This window comes from Lampris incognitus, chromosome 5 (genome assembly GCF_029633865.1).
Source record: "Lampris incognitus isolate fLamInc1 chromosome 5, fLamInc1.hap2, whole genome shotgun sequence".
Lineage (NCBI taxonomy): Eukaryota > Metazoa > Chordata > Actinopteri > Lampriformes > Lampridae > Lampris > Lampris incognitus.
Genome location: NC_079215.1, coordinates 20,078,852 through 20,094,582, shown reverse-complemented (window position 1 = coordinate 20,094,582; position 15,731 = coordinate 20,078,852). Strand labels below are relative to the sequence as shown.

Here is a 15,731-nt window from a genome sequence, read left to right as displayed (position 1 = left end):
GTCGTAAAATCTCATAACTATTTTCATGTCCTACTCTGAGCTAAGAGTATTTTTAGTCCTTATCAAACGTTCGGTGCGATTCCTAGGAATGATCCTGAGACGCATGGATAAGCAGTTCAGCTAATGGATGGATGGATGATGAATACGGGCCCAGATTTCTCCCATCAACGGTGCCTAAGAATACAAACTTTTATGAAGGGACAATTTAAAGAGGACCACAAATGCAATCCAGAGACTCACACATTGATTTCTAACCTATATACCAGGGAATTTTAACATGTTCGAAATAAAATCAATCTGAATCTGAATTCACTATCAAAGCTTATACACGCAGGTAAAGGTGCATTGCCAACCACATCAAAATGTTGTCCCTATTATGAATTAGCAATGGGATTACATATTGTGGCGAACTCGGAAGTAATCACAAAGGTAACTAGGATTACTTCCGAGTAATCACAAAGGCGATTACTTCCGAGTTCGCTACGATATATAATTATATCTGAAGATTGTTATATCGGAATATCGTTGCGTTGTACTGTTGCTATTCAATGTTTAGTAAGCTGAGAGAGCCACGAAACCGGAGTCAAATTCCATGAATATGTGCAAACCTACATGGCCAATAAACGTGATTGTGGTAAATCACACGCTGACTACAGGCTACCGGAAGAGGGAGCTTCACCACGGAACCCCTGAGTGGTCACGTCAATTTTATTTATTTATGTAACCGGTTATTTTCTTGCCCGGTGCGGGATTCGATACGGGGTGTACTGCACCACAAGGCTACATCACTAACCGCTCGGCTAAAGTGTCAGATCCGTTAGCTAGGGACTAACGTGTCTTATTAGTAGTTTACAGTCGTCACCCTCTCCCGGAAGCGCGCCGTCGCGCTTTGTTATTCCCGCGCTCCGAAGAGACTTCTGAGGATCTGCACACTTCCGGATCCCACTGCTGCCACCAATGTAACCGGTTATTTTCTTGCCCGGTGCGGGATTCGATACGACGTGGACTGCACCACTTGGTAGTGCGTTCCCTCGATTTGCTACAACGAAGTACCACCACCACCACTCTGGGGCTCCGTACGTCCCTGTGCAATGTGATTAAAATGAAACACAAGTAAAATGACTTAAGCTAACACACCAGCAGACGGAAGAGTGCTTTAAAGTGGCATTACTTACTTTAACAGAGCCAAATGTTAAAGCTGACCTGCGGCGTTTTCCATGTAAACGAACGCGGGTTTATTTACGTTCATAATTTCCCTAATGCGGACGCAGAGTGTGTTGCCAGACCCCCAGTGGCAGTGAAAGGTAGTACTTTCAAATATGTCCGGAAAATCTCGATTAGTTAATTTTTTGGACGCTACGGAGTTTACATTACATTGCGCCAATGTTTACATCCGGTTTGTTACGGGACCCACTTTGCTTAGTAGCGCCACTAGTGGGCAAACTAAATCTGCAGTTCTTCTCAAACACGTCTAAAGAAATCTGCTCAACTACACGACATTCATTCCTCAATGCCCCCCCCCCCATACACACACACACACACACACACACACACGTTAAGGTGCGAAACGAGAATATGCAAAGACGTCTGGTTAAGACAAACATGGGATTTGTAGCTAATTGGGGGTTTAAGGGGCGAGACATACACGGAAGAAGAGACAAAACCCATTCCTCCCTCAGTAATATTTACATCTTTCTATTCTAGTCTATTCTGTTCTGTTCTACTGTGTTCTTGGATTCATTAGAGCAATGGCAGTGTTAATCTGCACTTTCACTCATCATACTTGAAGGGCCTCTCTTACTAACTGTAACCCATTAACTGTATATTTAGCACAGAAAACTTAGCCGCTATTTAAAGTAGTATTTTAGGAGCTTTAGGCATTAAGCTGCTAGTAATCCTCACTTACGCAAAGCTATCTGTCTCTCTGTTCAACGTATCATCACCAGACTGCCAGTCAACGGGATTGAATTAAGCCACTTGCCATCTTCATGTAATTTAATTAATGCAGAAAGTTACTTGATTGTTCAAAGTACTTGCCAATTTAACCCCCCCAAAAACAAAAAACAAACAACCCCCCCCAAAAAAAACAACAATAACAAAGCACTTTCACTTTAACTTCTGCTGGAAGTGTTGACTGGTATTTGAACTCAGCTGTTCTAATTAACACTGTGTAACTTGGGTCTTTTCCAACGTAAGGTCATTCCTCTAACTCTCAAATTCCACAGTGACGAGGACCTTTTTTAGAAAAGACAATTGCCATAACCGATTTTTATTTTATTTTTTTCCCCAAAGGTAAAAGTCACATGAGGTTTCCTCTTCATGACAACTGATCTTGTTTTATTTCAAGGTCTACCTGTACAGGCAACGGAGCTTAGCCTATCTGGAAGTGGAGCTACGTTGGCAGGTTATGCAACCTGTTTAACCTTCTGAGTTCTTCAGACAGCTCTTATTATAGCAGCCGTGGGTCCACAGCTGATATATAACTCAGGTAAAAAACCTCTTCACTGTCTGACCTCAGCCAAAGACGTTGCTTCGTCACCTCTGGGAGTCAGATCGCACTGCGCTGAATGTGTCGTCTGTACTAAATGTATGACGGGGCGTGACAGTGCTGTGTGCAGCGTCAGCATCTACATCAAGAGACTATCACAGCACTTCTTAAAACCTTTATACAGCTGGTTCTCACTTACTGTTCCCTGATTTTGAGTGCAAATACTTTTGCTATGGCATAATGCACAGCATCCTTACATCTTAGCTTTTCAGCATCAGTACACCCCATCATCAGGCCTTATGAAAAGGTTTGGACTGCATCGTTTTGCACATACAGAAGTTGTCATGAGTCTTCAACCTCCCACCATTACCTCCATGTAAAACCCACGACGCTGTCAGTTTTACCTGAACCTCGCTGAAAGGCAGTTATCTTGGAAATAAATGTTCAGATCACATTCACAATTTGCAGGATTGCTGGCCAGGGTCATGACATCTGGTTATAAGGGACACAGAAACTGGACAACTGTCACAACAAACAACTGCATGCACTTAGTCCCACATGGATCCAACACACACACACACACACACACACACACACACACACACACACACACACACACACACACACACACACACACACACACACACACACACACACACACACACACACACACACACACACACATCCAGTGATGGTGTCCTCATGGGCTATGCCAGGGATGCACAAGGCTATATAACAGAACAGGTCAGGCCAGTTGAGCTCACCTTCAGGAGACTGTGAGACTATTGAGGCTTAAACAGTTCTCACCTGCTGAGCTTCTGAGACAGACAGTGAGAGACAGAGGGCACAAGTTGTCTTCTAACATCTAACCATTTAACATGTAAACATCTCATGCAAACTGGAGGCTCTCTACTGCAATTGTGCAACTCTTCTGTTCAACCCATGTATAACTATGTATTTCTCATAGTTCTAAAACGTCATAAGTATTTTCTCAGTTTTTTAAAAATAATAATAAAAAAAATTATCCTGAAAACTAAAAAAAAGATATCCCAAAACTTGCACTGTTCAAATGTCTTGCTAGCCATCTCCAATTAACTAAACTGAAAGGCATTGCATCACATTATAGCTGGGAACGTTTTCAAGAGTTCTGATAAAAAAATTAAAAAAAGGCTATCTGATGGAGCAGTGTGTGTGTGTGTGGGGGGGGGGGTTGAAAGGTCACATGATGGACAAAGATGGGGGAAAGAATGACAAAGATGGGGGAAAGAATAGGGGAAAGAATGACAAAGATGGGGGAAAAGAATGGGGGAAATAATGACAAAGATGGGTGAAAAGAAATAAAAAGGAAAGAAAAGAAAAGAGAAGAGGATGGACTGAAAGAGTGTGAAAGGATAGAAGAGGCCAGAAAGAAGAAAGAGGGAGGTGTGATCTTAATATTGGAGACCGAAATGGAGGGAGAGCGAGGAGGGAGGACAGCAATTGAGAGAAAATAACTGAGGGGTAAGAAAGGTGATGGATAAAAGGGGCAGCAGATTGATGGGGTTGGTTGGGGTTGGAAAGACATAGAGGTGGCAGGTGAAAGTAGGGGGAGAGAGTCAAAAGTAGAGAGACAGAGACGGGTAGAGCGAGAGAGGGTGGAGCCGCAGTCCTTGGCTTCATCCCAGTGTCTTGGAGCTCCACCTCTGCTGAGGGGGGACGAAGCTCTCACCAAGGATTGTCTGTTGGGACCTTCAGACTAAAGACTCAAGACCTTCTGTTCAAGGATTCACTTTACCGCAAATTTCCATTTTGCACCCGCAGTCGCCTGCTGGATTCCCTACTCCTCAACAGGAGACTGCAAAGTGTGGTATGACAAAACCTCTCTTGGCCTTTTTGCATTTCACTGTAGAGTGTATTTAATGTGTGTTTAACAGTATCTTGTTTAATTACCTTAATGGCAAATTTCAGGCAGGAATGGATCCAAAAACCCTGTGTCAAGGTGCGTTGGTGCACAATAAAACTGCATGGGTGTTACACAGTTTGAGTAGGAGTGCATCGTATTTTGGACTTGTGAGACGGACGATGCAGTTTCACTGTAGAATTCATCCCATTGACCAAATGGCTAAGCTTACTGGTCCCGGCGTTATAGAATTTTACGACTCCCCTGCAGAATCTGACTCCCCTTGCATGAACGGGTTACGGTTAGGGTTAGGGTTAGTGGGGGTTAGGGGTTAGAGTTAGCCTAACCTTACCTATTGCTTCACTCCAAGGGGAGTCAATTCTGCGGGGGAGTCGAAAATTCTATAACACCGGCGCCAAAATAAACCTCGTCGAATCTAACTGATCATCCCTTAGCTTAGGTTATGTGTCCTTGAATAAAAAAAAAAAATCATATTCACTTTTGCAGCAACTGCTTTTTGACTTTGTGCAGTGTTGCAGAACCTGAAGCTAATCTAAGTATATCTGCTCAAGGATTATGTGACTTTGTAATGAGCTTTCACTAATGTCAGGGCTTTAATGAAAGGAGTGCTCTCATTGGAGAGCCTCGACACAATGTCAAGTAGGCCGTTGTTTTTAAAAATTGGACAGAAATGAGATATGAAAGAGTTGCTTATGGTATTGCTGCATTTTTAACACTGTAAGCAGAATCAGCATGCAATCATCGATGCAATAGATTCAAAAGCTATCACTTCGGGCTTTCAATACAAAATCGAGTCGTACAGCGTTGTAGTGATTGCACTTTAATTTTACCCTGATTTATGCACAATTTCTAAATGCAAATGGTTAGCAAGCTATGCCTCCTCTAAAGTCACAATCATAATGCAAAATTCCTCTTATTGGCCCTTTAATCTGAAACAACAGTGTCTGAAAGTGCCATAATCCAGATGTCACAATCCATCATTAGCTAAATGTTACTGCAGAAAGCACTGCTTTACAGTTCTTAAAAGCTTAAAATGCATGTTAAAAATGCTTTTTGGAGGTATTATTTTCCGTGGATAACTGTGAAGTATCTTTGTTTACTAATGGCTACAACCTTTAGCAGTGTCAAACAACAACAAAAACATTCACAGTATTCAGGATACACTCTTCACTGTAGATTGTCTTCATTAAATTATCAATTATCAAGTTTGATAACTTGACAAAAATTGTAAGCAGGACATGTGTTCTATGAAACTATATATTTACTGAGCTGTCAATTTATAAAGCATTGCATTAAAAAGTTACTTTCAAACTTAAAGTTATAGAGTTGATTTCAAACTTTAAGTTATAGAGTTAATTATAGAGTTAATGTTAGAAAATTATTTTATAAACACAAAAAAACAAAAAATTGTTTGAAAGTGGTACAAGGATGAGGAGGAGGTTTTGCTTCTCTCATGACCGTGACACCCATGGTGGATGCGGTTATTGCTGTTTTTAGAAATCACTGTTATTTTTTTTCTTTGTTTTTGATTTTTTTGTTTTGTTCTATTGTTTTCATTTTTTTATTGCTTTTATTGTTTTTTTATTGAGTTATTCTGAGATAGTTATTGAGAATGACATACTCTGATATGTAAAAAACGAAGTTTATTATTTAGGTTTATTAATTGAGCATTAGAGAGGGGGCAGGACATTATAAGTAGTAACAAGGAAGTTACTCCTCAGTAACTCCTTTTCTGCCCCTTTTATATGCTTACATATGGTATATATACATATGGCTTATATATATGCTTACATGTTCCTTTTAAAACATATAATATTTGTTGGAATATTTGAGAATTCTTTTGTTGAATTCTTCTGGTTTTATTTTTATCATGTGTTGTTTTTTTATGCTTGATCATCTTTTCTTTTCTTTTGCATGTTTGAAATAAAGACATTTGATTTGATTTGATTTAATTTGATTTGATTTGATTCAAGTCAATTTAGGGGATAGGCTCCAGCATCCCCCCGACCCCCATTGGGATAAGCGGCTTGGATAATGGATGGATGGATAGGGTTAATTTTAAACTAGAAATAAAATTATATTGTTCCTCTGCACTGAAATGTGTCTTTATTTATTTTTTGTCTTGATTTTATTCTTGTCTTGTGTTTACTTCATCTTTCGGAAACTAATAAATTTGTCAATGTGCTGTTGATCCCTTTGTTTCTTTTTCCTCTTTCCCTTCTCTCTAGTGACTAATATGTGGAAGCCTTTGAATGGGATTGACCCTGGAATCAGATCTCAGGGCTACCCTTGTGTGTAGGCAGCCCAGCGGGAGCAGTATGCAAACTGAACGGTGAACTGTACAGCCCTTGCAACCCTCGCCCTCGAAGCCACCGACGGCACAAAACCCAGCCTTGAGGGGGACTCTCAACTTTGCATCCTGCATGAGTATTGGCGCCAAACAACATGGATTTCATGCTACCCAGTAGAAGCCACAGTCAAGGTATCATGACTTCCAATCAGGCCTCTTTTCCCACCATGTCTTCACCTCTTCTAGGCCCACGCAGCAGCTGCACCAGGCACCATTACCAGCATGTCAGGAGAAAGCTGCGGCCTGGACGGATCTTGGGTTTTGTCATCAGCCTGGTAGTAGTCTGCACATTCTTTTCCTGGAGTGCCTTGACGCTGGCAACAACGGCAGTGAAAGAGCAGGAATCAGCTGCCAAAGGGTCAGCAGAGGCAGCAGTGCCCCAAAGAACTCTTCTTCATCACAACCACTCTGCCCCAGCAGAGGACACACCAGTGGCCATGCGCTCATCCCACAGCGAGCTAAACCAGGGGGACTACCCCACAGACTACTTCAGTTTGGAAGAGAGGCGCCAAGGCTTTGTGGTTTTTCATATGTTTGGCATGCTCTACATGTTCATCTCTCTTGCCATTGTGTGTGACGAGTTCTTCGTCCCAGCGCTCACCGTCATCACAGAGAAGCTGGCCATCTCTGACGACGTCGCAGGAGCCACCTTCATGGCGGCCGGTGGGTCAGCCCCAGAACTGTTCACCTCCGTCATTGGAGTCTTTGTTTCCCATAGTAACGTAGGTATTGGCACCATCGTGGGCTCAGCTGTGTTCAACATTCTCTTTGTGATCGGCATGTGTGCCCTGTTCTCCAAGGAAGTGTTGCACCTCACCTGGTGGCCTCTGTTCAGAGACGTCTCCTTCTACATCGTTGGCTTACTCATGCTCATATATTTCTTTCTGGATAACCAAATCACCCTGGGAGAAAGTATAGCTCTGCTGATGTGCTATGTTACGTATGTGACATTTATGAAGTTCAATTCCAACGTGGAGCAGCTCATCAAGGGCAGTTTCACTAACAACCAGGTGGACCAGCTGGACTCTGCACCCAAGGTGAGCTTCTATGTGTTCTTGTCCCAGTGCTGCAACATGGTATCCCTATATCATCTATGTCTTTATTCCTCCTTTCATCTGTTCAATCAACCCTCCAGCCATCCATCTATCCATCATTCAAACAACCATCCATCCATCAAACCACCATCTAGCTAACATCCATTGAATCACCATCCATCCAACCATCATCCATCTACATCCATCCATCCATTCTTTCCTTCCATGCACCCACTTACATCCATCAGTCAAACCGCCATCCACTGACCCACCATCCCTCCATCCATCCATCGAACCAGCCATCCATCCATCAGTGAAACCACCATCCATCCATCCATCTATCCTACTTCACTATCTATTTATCAGTTCTGCTGCTGCATGTGTTTCTGCTCCCCTTTCAGCCTATGCTTTTGGATGGATCATTGTCAACAACTGGTTCCATTAAGTATCCCTATTCTGCAAATACCTTGTACTGATAACCGATGGAACAATCTATTTAATCGTCTACCCATTCATCCCTACATCCATCCATACATCCATTTGACCAGTGTATTCATCTCATTGTTCTCAAACATTCCTCGACCCTCACCCTGCAGAGCAAACCCATCAGAAACCAGCATTCAAGTCATCAATCAAGCTCACTTGAAGTTTTGTTGAAATTACTCAGTTTCCTACATAGCATTAATCTCTGAACAACCAAAGGACAGACAAAACTCATCACACACTTGCTGCTAAAGGAGCCCTGTGTTACCAGAAATGTGCCAGTTTCTGGACAGTATTAAAAAAAAAAACACTTACATTTCTTAAACTTTGGGAGAAAAAAAAAATCAAACTTGGGAAAAGTGAATGATTCATTCTCTGTTTTGCTATTTCCCAAGTATATAATTTACCATTGAACTCAATAACCTGAGTAGTTTCAGACCTTTAAGTGAGTGATGGTGGCTGATGATTTTTCAGCAGTGTACATTTCACCCTTCTTTATCACAAGCTCGCAACTGGGCTTATATTCACACTAACAAAACTTGCTCTGAGACAAACAGCAAGCAGCTTCTTACTTTTTTTTATAAGATCATAAAGACAATTGACCGAAGCACAGAAGTGCTCCTCTGCTGGTAAACGGTAAAGCTTCAGCTGACTGTCAGAAGACCTTTCAAGGTTTTAAAGCGGGGGGGGGGGTTAAACAGCTGCCCAGTAGCTGTGATCCAACAATCTGTCAGGCAGCCAAACCATCCCGACTTCACGTTTTTTGGGCGGATATAAAGATTTAGCTAACCCATCACCTGTACTGCTCAGACTGAGCCAGGCACAGAGCCGTGTTCGTGCTGACTAAGTCTAGCTGGATAGGCTTTCCTTCTATCCATTCCTTTTATAAACCTGACCCATGTTCAGTATACAGCCATCCACTTCAAATAAGAGTGAAAAGGTCAAAGTGAAAGTTTGCAAGTTGGAACATCACCCATAATCCAACCTCTCTATTTTTTTCTTTCTGTTTTTTCATACAATAATTTTACGAGTGTGTACGTGCAGATAACTTATTATACACAGAGCATTTCTCTTTTTTGATGTGTTTTATTTGTGCCGTATCTGTCCAGTCTATTTCAAAGTCAGATGTAGATGGTGCTGTGATTCATGCATGCCAGACTGACACCAGATGTGAAAGCATAATCTGGATCAGATTTCTTGAATAGATTAATGTGAGAAATGATAATGCAAAAAGCAGGTTGTTGGTTGTCATTTTTTTTCCAAGGGAAATTTTGATAACATGTAAACTGAACCTAGTTAAACGTATACTGTTATTCCCGGGAACAAGCAGTTGGGATTAAACTTCATTAAAGTTTAAGTTAAAGAAAGTGATAATAGGCATCCGGGTAGCATAACGGTCTATTCCGTTGCTTACCAACACGGGGATCGCCGGTTCGAATCCCTGTGTTACCTCCAGCTTCCCTACAGACACAATAGGCCGTGTGTGCGGGTGGGAAGCCTGATGCGGGTATGTGCCTCTGGTCAGTTGGGGCGCTTGTTCGGGGGGAAGGGGGGACTGGGGGGGAATAGCATGATCCTTCCATGCACTATGTCCCCCTGGCAAAACTCCTCACTGTCAGGTGAAAAGAAGCAGCTGGTGACTCCACATGTACTGGAGGAGGCACGTGGTAGTGGAGGGGGTGGAGCAGCGACCAGGACGGCTCGGAAGAGTGGGGTAATTTGATGGGTACAATTGACAATTCGGGAGAAAAAGGGGGGGGGGTCCAAAAAAAAAAACGAAAAGTGATGATAATTATCTCTACTTTCTGTAGTATATGTGTACACCTTCATTTGATGTGAAGGGCATTTGCATTTGCAATTGCAGTGCATCTTAATATGCCACTTAAATACATTTTAATTGACTTGACAGGATGTTGTGTTGCTGTAAACCCCCTTGAGGCAAATTTGTAATTTGTGATATTGGGCGATGCAAATAAAATTGACTTGACTTGACTTATTGCTAGGCACAGTCTAGGGAGAAATCTAAGATTTCCTGTGATTGCACCAAAGGAGCCATTTTGCTACCTAACGCTTCATTTGGATAACCCAAAGTCATTAAGGGTGAATCAGCATTAACATGTTGGCGATCCACATGCAATCTGTAATCTGTTGCCTGCAGCAGTAAGGGCGTCCTTGGCCAAAGAAAGGGTATCGTGATGTGATGCAAGACAAAAAGTACACAGAGACACATTCAAAGCCGAAGCATCTTTTTTCCTCTTGTGTCTCTCACGCTTGTGTATTTTCTCTCTGTGGACACAGTCAGACCTGCTGTGCTGTTATCTCATACGGAGCTCAGATGAAACCTGCTGAATCATTTGTAGGCTGTTGTTATAGCAAAGTGCCTGTATCTTAACTTAGCTTAGCGTCACCCAATACCAGTTCCTCGGGGACGTATGCGGTGTATTTCTCCCCCAAAAAACGATGAAGATATGGCTTTACATTCCTCAAATGGAAAAAAAAAGCTGAAGATAATTTTACTCTTGAGCTGGTTTCTGTGCTCCAAAATGAGTGGCATATGGATGGTTAAGGACCAAAGAAACAGTCAAGTATTTCATAATAATTCAATGTGTATGATGAAATTCCACCAGAATTCATTTTAAAGATCAGAAATACACATCTTTTTCAATTCTGTATCAATAGTTTTAAAACATCTTTCGTGCTCATTTTTCTTGCTTCATCTTTTTTTGCCAACATATGAGGTCAATACCGACAACCTTCAATACTGATTGTTCCAGCAATACATTAGCATCACCATTAGCATCAATAGTGTCATCATGAGTGTTAATATATCAGTTGTTGTGATAGTCTCCAAACCACATAAATGCTCCTTGAGGAATGATGCTGATACAGAAAAGAACAATATATTTTAGTTTTTCTAGACATGCTTTCATTATTGCTCACTATTATGGAAGAAATCCCACAATGAAATACGAGTCCAATGCAAGAAGCCTTATAAAAGTTCTCTCTCTCTCTCTCTTTTAACTTTTCACAGCAATGTAAACTCTCAGATCTTTCAATGCATCTGATCTGAAACATGTGTGTTTAACTTTAAACTGACAAGGGAAATTTGCGCTTCTTGTTGACTTCCCTAAACCTCCCATCACATCCTTTAGTATGCTTGTAAAACACCAAATAATAATAATAATAATAATCCATCCATCCATCCATTATCCAAACTGCTTATCCTGCTCTCAGGGTCGCGGGATGCTGGAGCCTAAATAATAATAATCATCATCGATATAATAATAATCATTACATTTATATAGCACTATCATATAGCACCTGATGCGACCACAGTTAGTATGACTTGGGATGCAGAATGGCTTTCTCACATCTCCAGGAGTTGGCACCTTCTCAGGCCGCCTGACACACCTTGAACATGAGTTGGACAACCTGGGGACAGCTCTCTCTCTCTCTCTCTCTCTCTCTCTCTCTCTCTCTCTCTCTCTCTCTCTCTCTCTCGGCACTTGATGTATGACTCCCTTGCCCTCATGTGTCGATAGCTTGTGTAATCCTTCAGGTTAATCCATCCCGATCCCATCAGCACAGCTAAGAATAGAAGGTTGCTTGCGGGGTGGGGGAGACAGTAGATCACCAGAAGGAAAGTGCAACTGCTCGACATTAGGCCAGAACTATGCTCCATAACACTATTTACATTTTCTCATTCTACATAGTCTGCGGTCAGGGGATATGTGTGGTGTTTATGAACAACATAGAAGTGACACCTGCAGAGTCTGTGTGAGAGTGAGAAGAGCTGGTGGTATGGTGGCTGATCATTCTAAAGACGCCAATCCTCTCTGATCCCCTTATCAACTGCTTACCTGCAGTGACGACAGCAAACATGCAGGACAGCAATCTCCACGCTGTCATTCTGCGTCTCTGCAGCTAACTTACATATAAAGCATGCAAATCAGTTTTAACTGATGACTTGCACATGTAAGGCATGGATCACCCTGCACTTATTTGGTGCATTGCATAGCCTCAAAGACCATTAAATTGATGTATTTGAACTTGCATGTATGTCTTTTTAAAAGTAAAGGATTCAGATAGCGGTAGATAGTATCATACTGTAGTCTCCTGTGTGATAAAATTGCAACTCTTTTAAAGTTTATCAATGAACTTTTTCAATGTAATGTTCACTTGTCCCGGTGTACTACATCTGAGATAGGCTGTTCACCTCCTCTATGGTGACAATGTCACTTTTCTGTGGTCCTGGGTTGGTGTTACAGAAACATACTTTAAAAATGCTGTTTGGAGCCCTAAAGGCTTAGAGATGCAGATGTTAGCTACTACTGAGGCACCAATGAGCAAGGCAGCTAAACCTCTACTGCTCCATGTTAACTTCTTGGACTGTATTTGTACCAGTGGCCTGGCAAGATATTTCTATCGGTGTGAATGTGAATCTAAAATGTGAGTGAGGTGTCTCCAAAAAAAACAAAAAACAGGGGTTGAATAATCATATAAGAAAACAGCAAGCTATTTTTAGGAATGTGTATCACAGATATGAATCCGTAAGCCCGCTTGCTGCTCTGTTGCAGCCACACGTACTGCAGTGTTCGCCTGATGGTCTAAAAAGAAATCTAAATCCTTCATCTATTGTTGATTCCTTTGGAAATTCCCACTGAAGGAAGCGATGGCAGAGAAACGATGACATGTGAAAGAGATGTGTGAACATGGGGAGGAGGAGACGAGCGTTGGGAGTCTGGGAAAATGCCGTGACCTGTGAAGGTTGTTGGGCGAGTTCACACGCAGGCTTACTGTTGGTGTTCTAAAAGCAGGAACTTCTGACGATTAATCATGGCTAAGTCCCACAGCTTGGACAGTCAGGTGGACACTGCAGACTCCCTTTAGAAGGAGAGAGAGAGAGAGAGAGAGCGAGAGAGAGGAGATGAGGTAGTGTTAGCCTGTCAGGTTCTCCTGATGATTGCCTCTGTGTCAAATAACTGCTGTGTTGTTGAAGTAGATCTGGAGAATGATCCCATAGTATTGCATATCATCTTTCAGTGGTGGTGTATCGGGATGAAATTTGAATATTGTCATATCATGATGCACGATTTTGCTGTCTAAATGTAATGATAACAAGAATGTGTAACCTAAAAATTTCTCCCAAAATGAGGTCTGAAATATTTCAAGGGAGTATTATTTTGAGAAATAGTTTTGGTTTGAGTTTTAGTTGGACATTATCATACAGTTCAATGTGATCAACCCCAGTTCCATTCTTAAAATATAATGTAATTGTAAACAGATATCATGTGTGTGTGTACACACACATACACACATATATATATACACACACACATAGTTTTTCTTTTTTTTCTCAGTACTATGTGGAAGCATAGAAATACTGTATGACATATATTAGCAGAGCAGAATTGAAAGAAAGGAGGAAAAAAACAGAGTAAGGGAGAGAGGAAATGAGAAAATTAGGACAGGAGAGTGGTACAGATCAAATAAATGAGAGGAAAGAGAGAGAAAACAGATGAGATGAACACAGCCTATTGTTCTAAGAGGTGCTTGTTCTGCATGTAGAGGTTTATTAACACAGTTGTGTGTAAACACTTGACAACATCTTTAGGTAAATCCAACATCTCGAGTACAGCATCCGAACACAAATGATTTTAATCACTGTCCTTACGCAAACACATGGTTGTTTGGAATAATTGAGAAATTATAGCCAAAAAAAAATCATTTTGATTGGATTACAAAACTCACATTGCAAAACAAAGATTGTTTCATTTAAGTGATGAAAGGTCGTGCTTTAGGAAACCACACACCCCAACACAGGCTGATAACGTCAGATCAAGAATCAGGAACATTTATTTGTCATTTCATTCCATGCACCTGCATACATGAAATGAAACGAAATATAATTTTCCCGATCCCACAGCAGTGCAACACAAAAGACAAAAACACATATCCCAACTACAAGAACACTTATATCGAAATTACAAAAAAAACAACAAAAACGCACACACACACACGTGTGTGTATATATATATATATATATGTGTGTGTGTGTGTGTGGTTATGGGGCTACATAATTCCCCTTATTTAGCTAGTAGGAACGTTAGTTTACAGCTGCTGTTTCCTCGGTTCGGGTTTACAGTGACACACTTCTGCTGCGCGGGTTTTTTGTTGTTGTTGTAATGGTGGAAGGAATAAATGGTGCACGTTGTGTAGCCGAAAGAGAAAGTTGTCACGACTCCTGCTTGAGCTCCTATATATATATATATATATATATATATATATATATATATATATATATATATATATATATATATATATATATATATATATATATATATATGTATGTATGTATGTATGTATGTATATATACGTATATATATACACGTATATATATACACGTATATATATACACGTATATATATATATATAAATAAAAAAAAGAGACCGGGTGAGGAGCTTGGACATCCGGAGGGAGCTCGGAATAGAGCCGCTGCTCCTTCGCGTCGCAAGCAGTTGAGATGGTTCGGGCATCTGATTAGGATGCCTCCTGGGCGCCTTCCTTTGCAGGTTTACCGGGCACGGCCAACTGGGAGGAGACCCCGGGGTAGACCCAGAACTCGCTGGAGGGACTACATGTCCAATCTGGCCTGGGAACGCCTTGAGATCCTCAAGCAGGAGCTGGAGGGCATTGCTGGCGAGAGGGACGTCTGGAGTGTCCTACATAGCTTGGTGCCACTGCGACCCTGCCATGGAGAAGCGGCTGAAGATGAATCAATCAAAAAAAAATTTTTTTCACTGTCCAAGAGAGTGAATGCCAGCCAGGATGACTGTCAGAACTGCTGGTCTGCATGGGCTAGCATTTAGCTTAGTCTGCCTCGCTTCTGCATCCTGTCAGATCGCCCTCAGTGTTTCCTCCTCGGGCGCAGCTCAGGGCAGGGCTGTGGTCCCTAGGCCCACTGGACGCAGCAGACCAGACTCCCCCAGCTGATCCAATGCCAGCTCTCCCAGCCAGATACCTTTGACACACCTCCCCGCTTTCCACATGACGACAGCAAAAAAAACAGTCAACGCGAGATGAGGCTGCCACCAGACCGCCCTTAGTATTATCGGAATTGCCAGTCTGCATGGGCTAGCAGTTAGCTTAGCCTGCCCCACTTCTGCATCCTCGGACCGCCCTCGGTGTTTCCTTGGTGTTTCAAGACTTACTAAACTTTCAGATAACATGTAAACGAGGCTCATTCTGACGTCCGGTCTACTGAAAGCAATCATGCTGGTCACGTGGCGACATCAGATAACAGGCCCACACAATATTCTGGATAGGATGTGATTGTGATTGTAAAGCCTTCTGAGACTAAATTGTGATGAAGGCTGTGGAAATACATCTGACTGGACCTGACTGTTTTGTGGCCCAGCTCTTGGTTGAAGAGCGCTTGACGTACGCTATTCTTTTTCAGTGAGACTATTTATCTA

The 15,731-nt window shown here is 41.8% G+C and overlaps 1 protein-coding gene across 1 annotated transcript in view; it reads left to right on the top strand.

Annotated features, from left to right (window-relative positions):
• The first annotated feature begins 6,938 nt into the window (after positions 1 to 6,938).
• The window catches only part of slc24a2 (solute carrier family 24 member 2), a 31,900-nt gene continuing 23,107 nt past the window's right edge, over positions 6,939 to 15,731 (top strand). The window contains exon 1 of the mRNA XM_056280377.1: positions 6,939 to 7,775. Within this exon, the coding sequence (XP_056136352.1) occupies positions 7,176 to 7,775 (600 nt within the window). The 5' untranslated portion in view covers positions 6,939 to 7,175. The remainder of the gene's footprint in view (positions 7,776 to 15,731) is intronic.